The sequence below is a fragment of the Dipodomys spectabilis genome, unplaced genomic scaffold (assembly GCF_019054845.1).
Source record: "Dipodomys spectabilis isolate Male_0828 unplaced genomic scaffold, ASM1905484v1 ptg000207l, whole genome shotgun sequence".
In the NCBI taxonomy this organism is placed as follows: domain Eukaryota; kingdom Metazoa; phylum Chordata; class Mammalia; order Rodentia; family Heteromyidae; genus Dipodomys; species Dipodomys spectabilis.
In genome coordinates, this window is record NW_024870884.1 from 5422863 (window position 1) to 5439022 (window position 16160).

The 16160-nt window shown below is 34.8% G+C and overlaps 1 protein-coding gene across 1 annotated transcript in view; it reads left to right on the forward strand.

The window, feature by feature from the left end:
• The window catches only part of Cabcoco1 (ciliary associated calcium binding coiled-coil 1), a 101138-nt gene that overhangs the window by 18895 nt on the left and 66083 nt on the right, over nucleotides 1–16160 (forward strand). Inside the window, exons 3-5 of the mRNA XM_042696468.1 lie at nucleotides 685–854; nucleotides 8122–8269; nucleotides 13685–13757. Of these exons, the coding sequence (XP_042552402.1) occupies nucleotides 685–854; nucleotides 8122–8269; nucleotides 13685–13757 (391 nt within the window). The remainder of the gene's footprint in view (nucleotides 1–684; nucleotides 855–8121; nucleotides 8270–13684; nucleotides 13758–16160) is intronic.

A 16160-nucleotide genomic window follows, 5' to 3' on the forward strand; every position in this document is an offset into this window, starting at 1 on the left:
CAAATCAAGAAAATTCATCAGAAAGAACCATGAGCTAACAAAAACCATTACAAAATACTTTATACTGAATTTTAAAACCTTATGAAGCAATCATAAGAACATAAAACAGATATAAAAGCTCAAGAAGAAATAACAGAGAAATAAAAAGTTATAAAACATTAAATTGAAATATCTTTCATATGGAATTTGAGGTGAAATATATATCAACCCAAGGGAGGGATAGTTAGCTGTGCTAAGGGACAGAAAGGATTATTACAAAAATACACAAAATGGAAGTAAATTATTTTAAGATATCTAATAATGATTTTTGAAATAGTGACATTAAAATTAATATAACATACATACCTGGAATGCTTAAAGAAAAAACCTGCAATTAGATGTATAATAATCTAGTTTCAGAAAAAATTCAAAATTAAAAGGACTATATAAACAGAAAAAAATATTGAACTTCAGAGGCAACAAAACACTGTTCTGAAAACAGAAGAAGGAAGAAGAGAAGAATAGAATAGAATTTATAATGTTACTCTCTTTTTCTCATCAGTTTGAGCTTATGGCTTCTGATATAAATGAATATTTTTAGATTCTGGGTATTACATAGTTTTCATTCAAAATTTTTTTTCAAAAGATAGGAATTATTCTGATTTAGTATATAGGAATTAATCAAGATTTTTCTTTTTGTTACAGAAAACTGCGAACATTTTTGAATTTCAAAAATATTCATACTCACTTAAAGGATGCCATTCTACTAGATTATTATGTGTCTGGATTCTTGTGGGCTAAAGAAATGGACTTCTCTATTCTTCAAAATTCAAAATTTATGAATTTACTAAATATGGTGCTTCATAATCTCAGTAGTGAGTACACTAGTTTTCTCTTTTTTCAAGAAAAGAAAATTATACTAGTTTTCTTTTTTTTAAGAGAAGGAAATTATATTCTATAGTTCTAATTAATGTTCTTAAGCAAAAGATCGTGGGTTAATTATAATTCCTTCAATGAAAATTATGGTTTTTATCTCATTATATCAGGGATATAACTCATATCTTCAGTGAGTTGTAAATACTCAAATAATACTTAGCAAGATTAATGGTCTCTTAAAAATCAATTTGTCAAAGATATGCTAATTTCATTAAAAAGTTTTATCAGTGCTACTCACCTTCCAAATATGTGAAGACTGTGATATTTTTGGCAACTTTTCTGTGTATCTAAATTCCTCTGAAATCAGAAGTTTTTCAGTTGGTATTTATGCTATCCTAAAATGGAATACTATACAGCTCAATAAGTAAAAGAAGGAGGAAGTTTTCTAAGTATTATGTAGAAGATTATGTGTTGTTATTATTAAGGTGAGCAAATAGAAGAATTCTGTGATTTATAAAAGAGACAAAAATGTGAATTTTTGTTTTATTTATATATCACAAGAGGAAAGCTGGAAGATTAAAGAAAGAAACTAATAATCAAAACTTCCTTTGGAGAATGATAGTGAGAACTGGACACATGGACAAGAGAGTTCATGGAGTATTTCCTGAAATATCTGTATTTGTATTTTAGAAGCTTAAAACTATCACCAATGCAAAAATTAAATTAAAAATATTATATGTAAGTCCTAAGATGTGTAACTTCTTCTATTTTTAAACTAGAAAGAGACTAAAGGAAAACAAATTTTATGAACCTCACATTCCAATTCTGAGAAAATATTTCCATTTTCAACTTTCCCTATCTTTTAAAAATGGACTCAAGAATATACCTTTTAGGTAATTCTTTATATTATTGGTATTAGTTCCAAAGTGAAACTTGAGCAAATGAAAATATACATGTAAAACAAAAATACCTTTCTTTCTTTTCTTGTTTCTGGTAGGAAAAAGACATTTCCAGCCTTTAAACTTAATAAGATTATTGACACCATCAGTAAAGAATACATTTGGGATTCTCACCCCCCACCCCCAGTTAAGCACAGCGTAAGCATAAAGGTGCCACTAAGTACGACTAGTATTTCTTCCATTGCCCTAGATTTCATTCAGGTAACCTGAGTAGTTAAGTGATGTAATCTTTTTATATTTTAATCATGTCAGTGAGTGCAGTTTTTAAAAAAGGAGATATTTCAGTTGGATAAGTGAGGTGATAGCTTTCCTAATTTTTAAAGCAATTAGCAATTGAAAGGCATTAGGCAGAGAGAAACAGTTTTCAAGAGTCAGTTATTTTTCAACATAAGGAAAGAGTCTTATAAATGAAATTTGGATTTGAGAAGTAAAATTTCACCTAGAATTAAAATCAATTGTCTAAGAATTCCTTTTTCTCTCTATCTTCAATTAATACAAGTCTGTTTATAAAACAACATAGATTTTCCATTCATTTAAGAATTTCATTTACTCAACAGATTTTTTTTCATCTCTAAAGTTACTTGCAACTATCAAAAATAAAGTTTATTGAGGGAGATGCACAATTAAATTCCATATGAGGTGATGTAGAAAAGCACAGTTATTGTGCAACATTCCAATACCATACATACAAATTCTGTGCAGGGAAAATATAAGTAGAAGGAAATCTCAGCTGAACAAACTACAAATTGTAGTTTGTGTTCATTGTATCTTTCTGAACATTTTACTTACTATCATTTAATGAGTCTTTGGCATTCAGAACAAGGAATGTACATCCTAGAGAAAAAGAGTAGAATACAGAAGTGGTTGGGTCAAACAATCAAGGTATAGTCTCATAGCTTATTTTCTATCTATTTCTCTATTCCCATTCAACCTGTTCCCTTACAGGAAGTCGAAAGTTTACTAATGGTTTCCTAATAGGATTGACACAGAGCAGAAAGTTCCTCAGAGCCCTTACCCAGTTCCCCAGCGGGTAGTCACCTCTCTAAACAACCAGTCTAGTCTTGGTTTTTGTTATAAAAGGACCCTCTGGACACCCCATTTACTTGAATTCATTTTCAGAGAGTGTAAGTGTGGATTACAAACAATATTTTTTTCCTGCCACTAGTGAAAACAAGTGTAATATAACAAAATAAAAAGACAATATAAGTTAATACTTTTATGATTGGCAATATATTTTTATCTATTTCTTTTCTAGCAGGACTGTTGCCATAGAAGGTAGTTTGGAATGTTTGGTGGTGTTTGCGTGGAGCTGTCAGGGAATAGATTACAGAGCTGTTGGTTTTGCATCATGATGGTGAAGCTACCTTCTCATGCACTCAGCTCTTGCATGCCTGAGTAGGCACACACTTTTTGTTTTTACAATTTGCAATTGAACATGTTGCATTTTTCACGTGTCTGTTTATGTGCACAGTACATCTTGTTCTGAGTCACCTCTCCCATCATTCCCCTCCCTCTTGCCTACCTGTCCTCCCACCAGTCATGTCAAGTTTCCCATTTCCTTCTTTACATATATACTTTGAGTATTGTGATTATAGTTAGCCATTGTTCCCTTTTCCATGCATCATCCCTCCTTCCAGTAACCCCACCTAGTCAAAACACATTTCAGTTACTTGATACCCATTTTGTTAAACTGTCTGCTAATTGTTCAGAGCTTTACACCATGGAGTTTCACTCATTCATATACTATACTTTAGTCAACTTGATCATGTATATATGCAGATACCCTGTGTGTTTTTCTGAAAGCTGTATTTTGGGTCTGTGATCCAGGTCTGAGAGAGAACATGGGCCTGGCTTAATTCAATTAATGGGATTTGTTTTCCCAGATCCATCCATTTCTACACAAATAATATAGTTTCCTCCTCTTCCCCCCTCTCCCCCCTCCTCCTCCCCTCTCCCCCCCTCCCCCTGTTCCTCCCCTTCCCCCTCTTTCTCCCCCTCCCCCTCCTCTTCCTCCTTCGTTGTTAGTTGTGGGGCCTGAACTGTGGCCTGGGCACTGTCCCTCAGCTCTTCAGCTCAAGACGAGCACTCTACCACTTGAGCCACAGCACCACTTCCAGCTTTTTCTGCTTATGTAGTGCTGAGGAATCGAACCCAGGGCCTCATGCATACAGGCAATCACTCTACCTCACTGAGCCACCTTCCCAGCCTAGTTTTCTTCTTTTTGATGGCTGAATAAAATTCCACTCCGTGTGTGTGTGTGTGTGTGTGTGTGTGTGTGTGTGTGTGTGTGTGTGTGTGTGTGTGGTGTATGTGTGTGTGTGTGTGTGTGTGTGTGTGTGTGTGTGTGTGTGTGTGTGTGTGTGTGTGTGACATCTTCTGTATTCATTTGGCCATTGTAGGGCATGACATCTGGGCTGTTTCCATAACTTGACTCCTGTAAATAGTGATATAAAGAAGATAGGTGTGTGGGTGACATTATTGCATCCTGTCTGGCAATTTTTGGATAATAAAAAAAGAGTAATATTGATGGATCATAGTGTAGTTCTATTTTTTTTTGATAAATCTCACACTGATTGCACTAATACCCACAAATAGACTATTAGAGTCCTTTCCCTGAGTCCTCACCAGCATTTCTTATTGTTTGTATTCTGATGATGGCCATTCTGACTGAAGTTAGATATATTTTTATATATCTTTATTGTAAAGGTGATGAACTGGGGGTTACAGTTACATAAGTAAGGTAATGAGTACATTTCTTTTTAAACACTGTTACCCCATCCCTCATATTCTCCCACTTACGCCCCCATTCCCTTCTTCCCCAAGTTTTATAGTTCATTTCCAATATAGTATCAAGTGACACTATGTTACTTCATCATTTGTCCTGCTATTTCTGTGATTTCCCTTCCATAAATCAGATAAACTTATATACAAGACAAAGGGTACAGAAAACTAACACAGAAAAAATAGAAATAACTGTATATAGGACATAATAAGAACCTCTTATTTCCAATTCTTGGAGTTCATGTTGATACACTTCATTATATACAGTTCTATACACTTAGCAATTGGGCTATTGTGATCCCCTGTTAAGACTATCAAAGACATATTCTGTTTATAACAAATGAGGGAACCCATGCACCCTATTTCTCTTTGTACCTGGCTTACTTCACTTAATATATTTTTTCCAGGTCTTTCCTTTTTCTTATGAATGAGGTGATGTCATTCTTTCTGCTGGAAGCGTAGAATTCCATTGTGTATATATACCACATCTTCTTGATCCATTAATCTACTGAGGACCATCTGGATTAGTTGCATATCTTAGCTGTGGTAAATAATGCTGCAATGAACCTGATTGTGCTGGTAGCTTTAGTATGGCCTTGTTTGTGATCATTTGGGTAAATGCCCAGGAAGGGGATTGCTGGGGAATAGGGAAGCTCTATTTTTAGTCTTTTGAGGAACCTTCATACTGCTTTCAGAATCAATTCCAAATAGACCAAAGACCTTGAGGTAAAAGCAGATACCATGAAGGTATTACAAAAAGGAATAGGGCAAACACTAGGGCTTGTTGGCTCAGGTTGAAACTTTCTTAATAAAGCCCCAGAAACACAACAAATCAAAGAAAGGTTGCATAAATGGGATTGCATTAAACTGCAGAGCTACTGCATGGCAAAGGACATAGCTGGCAAGATAAATAGAAAGCCCACTAGCTTTCTTCAGATCTTCACTAACCATACAACAGACAAGGGCCTCATACCTAAAATATACTTAGAGCTCAAAAATTAAATCCCCCAAAACAAATCAGTAAAGAAACAACCACCCCATGAACAAGTGGCCTAAAAACTTAAAGAGAGACTTCTCTGAAGTGGAAAGAAGAATGGCCAATAGATACGTAAAAAAAAATGCTCAACATCTTTGGCCATAAAAATGCAAATCAAAACAACATTGAGATTCCACCTCACCCCAGTTAGAATGGCCATTATCAAGAACTCTAATAACAGAAGCTGGTGAGGATGTGGCCAAAAGGGAACACTACTACACTGTTGGTGCTAGTGTAAATTTGTTCAGCCACTCTTGAGTGAGGTCTATTCTCAATATTATTTTGATTTACGTTTCCTGTATAGCCATGGATGTTGTGCATATTTTCATGTAGTAGCTGACCATTTGAATTTCTTCTGTGAAATCTATTTAACTTACTTGCTCATTTATTGACTGGGTTATTGATTCTTTGGAGTTAGTCTTTAAGCTCCTTTTGTATATTCTAGTTATTAGACACTTGACAGATGTTCTTCTGACAGAGATCTTCTCTCATCTGGTCAACTGTCCTTTTCGCTTAGTGACAATATCTTTCATTGTGCAGAAACTCTATAATTAAAGGACCTCTGTATTTAAAACTATAAAACCTTTGAATAAAAAAAATCAAAGAAGACATGAGAATATGGAAAATCCTCCATGTTCTTGGACAGGTAGAATCAATATCATGAAAATGTCAATACTGCTGAAAGCAGTCTACAAATTTAATGTGATACTCATCAAAACTCCAATATCATCCCTCACAAAGTTAAAAAAGACAATCTTAAAATTCATACGGAGGATGGGAAAGGGGGAACAATGAGGAGGCAACAATGCTTGATAAGAAATGTATTCGTTATCTTGCCCATATAATTGTAACTCCTCTGTACGGTATTCTCACAATAAAAAAAAAATTCATATGGAAACACAAAAAGGCTCAAATAGTCAAAGAAATACTGAAGGGGAATAAACGCTGGTGGTTTTATAACACTATACCCCAATTTATATTATAAAGCCATAATAACAGAAACAACTTGGAAAGGGGGGGGGGACAGAAAACAAAAACCCTTAAGACCAATAGGACAACTAGAAGACCTAGAAATAAACCTGGCTTTTGCCAACTGGCTTTTGCCAAAGGAGCCCCAAATGTACATTGGAAAAAGGATAGCCTCTTCAATAAATGGTGCTGGAGAAACAGACCTCCACACTCACAAAATGAAACTGGACTCCTGTTTCTAGCCCTGTACCAATATCAATGCAAAGTGAATCAAAGACATTAATGTAAAACCTGAAACCTTGAAACTACAAGAAGAGTAAGTGAAACAAACACTAACATTCGCTGGCATAGGCAGAAATTTCCTGAATAGAATTCTAGAGGCTCAGCAAATAGAGTTGACAAACAGTATTTCATTAGGCACACATCTAAGAAACATCATGAATTCTAAGTCTGTAGTTGTGAAAAGGAAAAGATACCTTGATGCTTTACATAGAAAGCCATATTTCTATTGAAAAATCTGATGGTCCAAATTCCCACATTAATGAGAAGCCACAACCAGTTGTTAGTGACAGAACCACTTTCTATATATTCTCTTTTCTAGGATCATTTTTAAAAATCTTTAGTTTTAGCATCATCTTATATGGTCAAATGCGCATAGCTTTTGACCTGTTCTGCTTTTCCTAGACATATACTAGTTATTGCAAATAAGGGAAACCATGGGACCTGTGTTCCTTTGGGCCTGGCTTAGTTCACTTAATATAAGGGGCACAAGAAATTTTGTCTTTCTTGCTGGTTTTTTTAAATGTACTTATAATGTACTATGTGATTTTTTTTGTCTCTTTTGTATGTTCTTCGCCCATGGTATAACCCCTATTTTCACTGTACTTCATTTTGGTTCCCTGCATCTTGTGCATACATTTTTTCTAATTTGGGGAGAGGAAGGGAAATAACAGAATGCTGAAATACTGGTTGACCCATTGTAACAATGAGATGTACAATGCACTATGTTGAAAACGAATTTTTTACAACTTCGATGGTGGGGAGAGAGAGTGGGAGGAGTTGGGGAGGGAAGGAGGGAAGGGATGGTAGGGGAAAAACAAAGGAGGGGGTAACAATGCTCAATAGGAAATGTACCTTACTCATGTAACTATAATGCCTCTGTACAGTATCTTTACAATAAAAAGTATATATTAAAAAATCTTTCAATTTTAAAGTTAGCTCTAGATAAATTTTGTGTTACTTTTTGCCTCTTAAAATAGAAACATATATTCTTCACACGGTCAAATAGCATTATGATAATTTCCAGTTGTTGGGTGAGTGTGTCTGATGGTACTGAATTCTTTTATACAGAATATAATTATTAATTTATTATCAAGAAAAACAAGATTTGTTTACCATCTGTCTTCAGAAAATGCTAACTAAACAAAATAAATTTTGTCACATTTAGTATGTCTTGGATTATTTTATTCCCAAAACATTGATTGAAATAATACTTAGGATTTTCCTGTGTTTGTATTTTAGCACTACGTATGTCCTTAAAGGAAAACATAAAGTGGCTTGGGGAAGTTATGGCTGAACTTGGACCACACCCTTCTGTTTCAGAAAATGAGCAGTGGAATACTTTTGATGTGAAACAAGCCAATGCTATTATTGATTATTTCAAAACCAGGTATGGACTTTTTTCAGAAGCCTTCCTTTCATGTCTTCTAGAAAATGCATATAAGATAAAAATATTTTTTTCTTATCAAAGTCAGATTTTAAAAAGTTTATGTGGTCATTAATCCAAATATAAAGGTCATATTCAAATCTTCCATTGTTTTGGATAATGTATTCTTAGAAATTTTTTGTGCTTCCTTAACTAGCCACTAAAATGACACCCTAAACTTTATACAACCAAATTTAGCTATCTTCTATTTGTTTCTACCTTTCTAGTCAATTAATACCTATTCATGGATCTACCTCTTCCAGTGTTTCTGTGCATAAGATACACATAAATAGAACCAGGTATATTTGTGTCTTCTTTGTCTCATCAGAGTCAGGAATTGGAAACTTGCTGACTGAAATGAAAACTGCTATAGCTATAGTCAATGGCTATATTTTTACTATTTACCACTATTATTTATTTTAAAATTCTGAATATTGAAAACTAATTATTTTCTTATATTGACAGAAGTGATGTTCAAAAATGTATGATTATATACTTAAAATTCTATTCTACAATGTACATTTGAATTACTGAGACAAAACATAGGATTGTCCCCCCCTTTCTTACCCTCAAGTTATATAGTTCAAACTTTATATAATGTCCAGTGACCACATTTGCTAAGAGAGTCATGATGAAAATGTTTTTTTTTTTTTTATGATGAAAATGTTTTATCAATACTCATTAGTTAATATGAATGGTCAGTCTCATGTTCATTAAGCATTAACAGTTATAACTTTTAATTTAGTAATAAAATACTGTCTTCCAAAAAATTAAGTAAAGTAAAAATGTCTTATTTTGATGAACATAATTTCATCTAAAATTGTAATAAACTCCCATACTTTCTGTTTTATCTATAATTAATGATACCTCATTAATAAAATTACTCTTTCTGATTAAGCTGATGTAATTAGGTTTGGTCTTTCCAATGACCAAACTTCACATCTTAAAGGGCAGCATTCATTTCCACTTAAACGTTTTATTTAAGTGCTTTGTATCAGAAATTGAAGAGATTTATATATTTTCTCAAGTTTTATTGCCTAGCTTAAAATATTTTGTACTTTTGACCGTTAAATCCATTACAAGTCCCTCTTTCTACTGAGAAAATGATGGTGGAGAGAGGGAGAGTTTTATTACAGTGATTCTTCATTGAACTAAGGAATTTGTCTTTCTATATAGTCTGTCACCAAGTCCTCATTAGAGTCACGTCTCTCTACAACAGGACATTTTTTACAGTTTTCAAAAGTAGGTAAAAATCTTTTGCCTAACTAAAAATTTCTGCACAGTATTTTCTTTCTTCTTTCACCGTATATTTCAGTTTTTTCCAATGTTACAAATTAACATTCTAAACTAAACACTGTCAAATAATCTCTTAGACATTCCCTTGATTTGTTTGGCAATGATCCCATTTTCAATCTGGAAAGCTTTCTAAATATTAGTGTGTGAAATATGATAAAGCTTTTATGCTAGTTTCAGGCATGAATTAATAATGGTGTGTGATTATGTTGTATATTGGCATTTGACATAATGTGATTTCTTAATTTAAAAACATAGTCCTAATGAATGACTCACTAAAAGTCACAGGAGTTTTTATATCAATTAGAGCGAAGCAGGGTCTTTGAAGGTAGAGGGGGGAAATGGAGAACTGAGTGAGGACCTTTGACCTTCAAGTTTTTCTGCCCTTTGGAGTTTGAGACTCACTGGACAAGAGAGTTCTGTGCCCTATTCATTTGTATTACCATCCTTCTTTCCCTTGTCCCTCTATTTAAACACACAAGCTTGCTATTCCAGAACACATTTTTATAGCGGACCTAGTAGTAAACCACAGCAGCAAAATCCACATCAGCACCATAGAGACCGCATCCTGACTAAAGGATGGCCTTGCTTTCCTCTGTCCGCTATCCTCTTCTCTGTAGGCAAAGATTCATCAACGCATTTCTTCACAGTTTGTCTCAAAACATGGTTAAGTGAAGAGGAGAGTCAGTCTTAGTGACATTTAAATCCTAGCTAGGGTATCTTCATACACCAACAAGCTATAATCCTGCATAATTCCCCCCAAAAGAAATATTTAAGAGATTAGCCTAAAACATAAACCACAGCCAATTCAACATTGCTAAGTCTTCATTTTGTGATTTCAAAGAAATTATGCATACCGCTAATACAAAAAGAAAAACTCAGTGAGGTGACAGGAAATGAACTTTTCTACATACCTCTTCAGGGTCTCTCATAGGTCCACAAAAGTAAGCTCAGTAAATTATATAATACATTTATTTTGAAGAGTATACAGCGGCAGTTGTTTTCTGTTATGGTTTTTGAACTTTTTGCGGGGGGGGGGGGGGGTGCTGGTGCTAGAGTGTGAACTCATGAACTTGGGGCCCTGGACTTGCACTAAAATAAATTATGCTTAAAGCTGGTGTTCTTCTGTTTGAGCCTTGTCTCCAATTCTAGCATTTTGTGGTTAATTGGAAAAAAGAATCACTTGAATTTCTCTTCCTTTCTGGCTCCAAACCTGGAATCTCAGATCTCAGCTTCCTTGAGTAGCTAGGAATTAAAAGCATGAACCACCAGTGCCTGGCTATACAGCAGTTTTATGGAAATGAATGGACCTTGGATATCAAAAATATGCTTCCTTTTAACCTGATATTATCTTCTGCCAGCCACTGAAAGCCTTATTGAATTTAAAGAAAGCATTTTCTAGAATATGTTACCATAGCACATGAAATGTAACAATAAAATTACAAGGGCTGCTTTTAATAGTCTAAATCGTATGTTCTAGGATTTTTCTGTGATTTGAAAAACTAATATCACAACTATCGTCCTTGTATTACTATAAGTATTGCTATAGATGATTTGTGCAATATATACATTTGTACATACTCTACAATGCATTCAATTGTAAAGACCAGATGTTACAACTAGATATTATGTTGTTTTGTAATATAAACACATCACATATGCACATTGGTCCGTGCACTTTCATTGTGTACTATTCTATGGCCTGGCAATCAGGCATGCGCCCAATATGAAGAAATCAACCCTGCCCCTCTGCATATATATGTATATGTATACATATACATATATACACATATATACATATACATATAGACATATATAGACATATACATATATATTATATATACTTCATGAAGTCAGATTTTGTCATCCGTTTCTGTTACATCTCCTTCAGTTTACAACTAGTATTACTTACTTGACAAAATAATCTAGAAGCATGAGTCAGCCAGAAGGCTACAGAGAGTTTAAGTGTACTTGCACAGATGAAATGTTACTTTGTTTTCATGTAAGACTACCCAACACCTCCTTAGGAAACGTGGAGGGTGAAACAGGAAAAGGGAAGCTGTTTGACCTGCCCTGGGGAAAGTGCCCCCTCAGGTTCCTCCCATGGTACACCCACCCAGTCCTGCCTACTCTAACCACCATATCCAAGTCCTGGATGTTATTTTTTATTGTGTAATATCACCCTAGTACAAGAGATCCTAACTCCTATATGCAATGAGGGAAATAAGGTTGAAAGATTATGATACTGCGTTCAAAAATGTACAAATTAAGCTCTTTGTGTGTCTCAGCATGGCAAAAGGGAAATATTCTTGTTTTTGAAAATGACAAGCCATTTTCAAAAAATAGTCTTTAATATTTTTTTTCTTTTTTGACAGTGCTGAGATTTGAACTCAGGGACTCACACTTGCTAGGGAGGTGATCTGCACTGGACCATTCCCCCCCAGCCATTTTCTGCTTTACTTATTTTTCGGATTAGGTCTTACCTTTCTGCCTAGGGCTAGCTCCAAGTCAGTGCTCCCCCCGTTTAGCTGGGATTATAGATGTGCACCACTAAGTCTAGTTTATTGAGACAGGGGTTTTCTTTTTTTAATATGTTTTTATTGTAAAAATGCTGTACAGAGGGGTTACAGTTAGATGAGCAAAGTAATGAGAACATTTCCTATCAAGCATTGTTACCTCCTCCTTTGTTTTTCCCCTACCATCCCTTTCCTTTTGCCCAGGTTGGACTTAAACCTTGCTCTTCCCAATATTTGCCTCCTAAATCATTGGGTTTACAGGTATGAGCCACCATACCTAGCCCTAGTCTATAATTTTTCTACTGAAAATTGGTTATTGCCAGTGTAATATCATGACAGTGTAATGTCATGACGTCTGAATTAGTTTTGCTTCAATGAAGTATCAACTTCATTAATTTTAATGTATCTTTCTATCCATCAAATCAAAGTGATAAAAAAGCTGTTACTTTCATGAATGTTAATAATTCAAGTGTATAGGGTTAAAGAAAAACATGACTGAGTCCACACACCCTTCACTTTTAATGGGTTGTGTTAGTAGTGAGATCAACTGCTAATATAACTCAGAGGGACACAGCTGCCTGAGGATTTTTTCATTGATTTCAAATGAATTGAAACTTTGATCCATTACAGCATTCAGGAGAAGCCATTATTATACATGCTCTGTAGCTACATTTTGCAAATGTTAATTTCTCAGTTATATTAAAATCAATTTTCTTAAATAGCAAAAGGCACCAGAGTGAAAGAGAAACCACTAAGACAATTTTTTTTGTTCTTGGGTGTTTTGCTATATTATGAGTCTATTAATTTTCCCAACCAGCAGGAAGAGAATTAGAAAAATTCAAATATTATCACAAACAGGATATTAGCAGTCAGCCCTTCGGTGAAATTTTAACTTTCAGTGATACATTGCTGAGCTTTTAAACTTACTGGAAGTATTTATTTTCAGGAATTCCTATCCTTTCGCTCTCAGTAGTTTGTATTCATTGGCCACCTGATTTTCAGGAAGTCAGGAAAGGAGCCATCTTAAATCTATTCCACTCCGTGTGTGACTGAATATTCTCCAGGATAATCGGACATCTTCTAAATGAGTTCCAGTTCATATTGCATTTTTGTTATTTGAAATTAACTTAACCCTAAAACAATTTGGATACTTAAGAAGAAGTAATTGATGCAGAATTAGATTATAGAATTCAATGCCATTCATACCAGAAGAAACTATTCCAGTTTGGAGGGGGAAAAATCTAGCAAATAATGTGAAATTTTAGGCCATAGGGATGATGTATTATAGGTCTTAGGCCAGAAAATTTTAAGTTGTTATCTACTCGCTTCTTTATTTCAGAACTATCTGAGCATCACAAATGGGTGATTATTCCAGGTACCAGGTTATATATTATCAATGTCTCCTAAGTTCTGAATTAATTATTGGAGGAATAAAGAAGTTAGTTAATTATGTATTCCTATTTATAATGTCTATAGCTTGATCAGTATGAACTTTAATAAATGCCTTTATGCCTTTTCTTTTTTCCTGAAATAAATGCATGATGATTTGCATGTTTATTTTGTATTTCAGTTTATTTCAACACTACAAGCTCTATGAGTTTTTGTTTTTCTCTCCAAGAGAAGAAATCGTGATTGGAACCGAGGTAAGTAATTTATCTAGACGAAACCAATTAAGCCGAATCACTTAATGCACGCCGATCAGCATCTGGGTATTTTAACTGCTCAAAGCAACTTCTTGTGGAGATTACTCAAATGTTAATGTAACCAACTAGTCGTTTGCAAAAGAATGATTATATAAAGTGAGCTTTGGATTAAGAAAATAAGCTGTCTTTTGGCATTAGAAGCATTGTTAATCACGTGTACTTTAAGAATTTATGGATTATTTGACAAAGCTCAGTAGAATGGGGTTTGTATGTCTTCATATAAATAAAATCAGGGAAAATGAGATAAATTAATTCAGTTAAATATCTTCTCATTTCCCATTTATTTTCAGCCTACTCATTTTTAAGAGCTAATCAAATCCCGCTTCTTCACAGAAGCAAATCTACCTTAATTGCAACCGTATCTCAAACAAAAAGGGTGGGACAAACCCTGAAATCACAGCCTATGATTTTATTTCAGTTAGTTTCTGCTTGCTGAAATGTGGCTACTGTAAAGGTGCCAGCAAAGATGTTATACAATATGCACTGTTATATAATTTTCTAATTGCTTCTCGTGGCCCAATTGAGTCCGTGCAACAGTAATTTTCCTGAAGACAGGGATCGCTGTTGTTCTTCTTTGATGTGTGACAGCCTAACGCATCAAACAGGACACAATAAACCCCTCATACTAAATAACGTATTAATTGGCAGTTCACAGAACAGAAGTCCTGCAATAAATGGGCTACCTCTAGAGATACTTTTAAACACTTCCCGGATAATCACGTATTTGTAATTACTGGGGATGAATCCTGAGTAGAACAACACATTAAGGAGACTTAAAAGGTCCTGTGGGTTCTCAGTCACTGTGAGAGGCATCATTGTCTCTTCAAAGTGTCAGGACAGCAGCCATCACCATCAGAAACGATGGAGTGGGAGGTTACTCACATTGACTTCAGATCTTTCTTGGTATTAAGCAGGAGTAGCATGTTACATGGAATGTGACAGCTATTCTATCTTCCTAAATGTGCTGTTATTCTGGAACATATAAATTGCTTACTTTAAGAAAAACAACCCTGATGGGGCTGGGAAGGTAGCTCAGTAGTAGAGTGCTTGCCTTGCATGCCTGAGGCCCTGGGTTCGATTCCTCAGCACCACATAAGAAAGAAGAAAAAAGCCGGAAGTGGTGTTGTGGCTCAAGTGGTAGAGCACTAGCCTTGAGCTGAAGAGCTGAGGGATAGCACCCAGGCCCAGAGTTCAGGCCCCATGACCGGACCCAAAAAAACAAAAACAAACAAAAAACAAACAACCCTAAGGTCTCTTATCCTACCTCCCAATCCCAAGTACTTGCAAAAATTCAGACATCATACACTTGAGTTCCAGGAAAATGCTTAACCTTTCTGCTTTTGACTTTGCTCAATTTTTTTTTATAATCCCCTCATGACATAGTTAAATTAGACATCGCTTGAGAAAGTTTCACCGCAAAAAATTTTTATTTCAGAATTACATTACAGTAATGTATGGAAATAATTATTAGTTTGGAATATAAGTTCCTCTCATGTGTTCATTGTAACTCTGGGGAAGGATAGTGGCTTGAACAGAAGCATAAGTGTTGTAGTCATGGTGAAAAAATTCTACACTATTGCTTTGTTAATGAAACAAGCATGGCTTTCTTCTATATTATAAGGGCACTGGGTGACATTTATGCTTGTGAGAAGATAAATTGATGAACTAAACAGATTGGCTTCTCTATTTTCTGTTGCTTCCTGTGTCTTCTCTAAGTTGACCAGAGTTATAAAAAAATTGAAGGAAAGGATACTGGGTCTACAAGAGTTAGGTCTCTTACAGAATTTTAATGGATTATAACCACATTTATTGTATAATAGTATTTTTATGGCATTTTGGATCTGTCTGAAATATTTTCCTAGTGCAAAAATCTGTTTTGTAAGTTAACAGTCTATCGTAGAGAAAGGCTGAGCTCAACCCTCTAATGTGTGATGATTCATGCTGATCTCAGTGTCTGGGTCCAAAGAAGGGCCACATGGCAACCAGATGAATACTTCTGAATTGAGAATCATTCAGACAAGCATTCGATTTAGATAACTTCAATGAGATTTAGTATCTTTCTTAATTGTAGAGGGATCATTGGAACAAAAGAAATAAGGTAAGCCCTCTATAGGAGCATCAGTTCATAAATCAAAACAGAATGATGACGTGGAAGGTCACTGTTTGTCAGCCATTAATAAACCAGTGGAACTAACAGAACTCAACATTGGTGTTCAATGTCTGAGGAATACAAGAAGAAACAAAGCAGTGTTTGCATCTTAATACAATTATACAAAACCATTTATTGCCCTTGCTCAACATTTGGACTGGTGAATCTCCTGAAAATATTGAAGACAGGAAAAT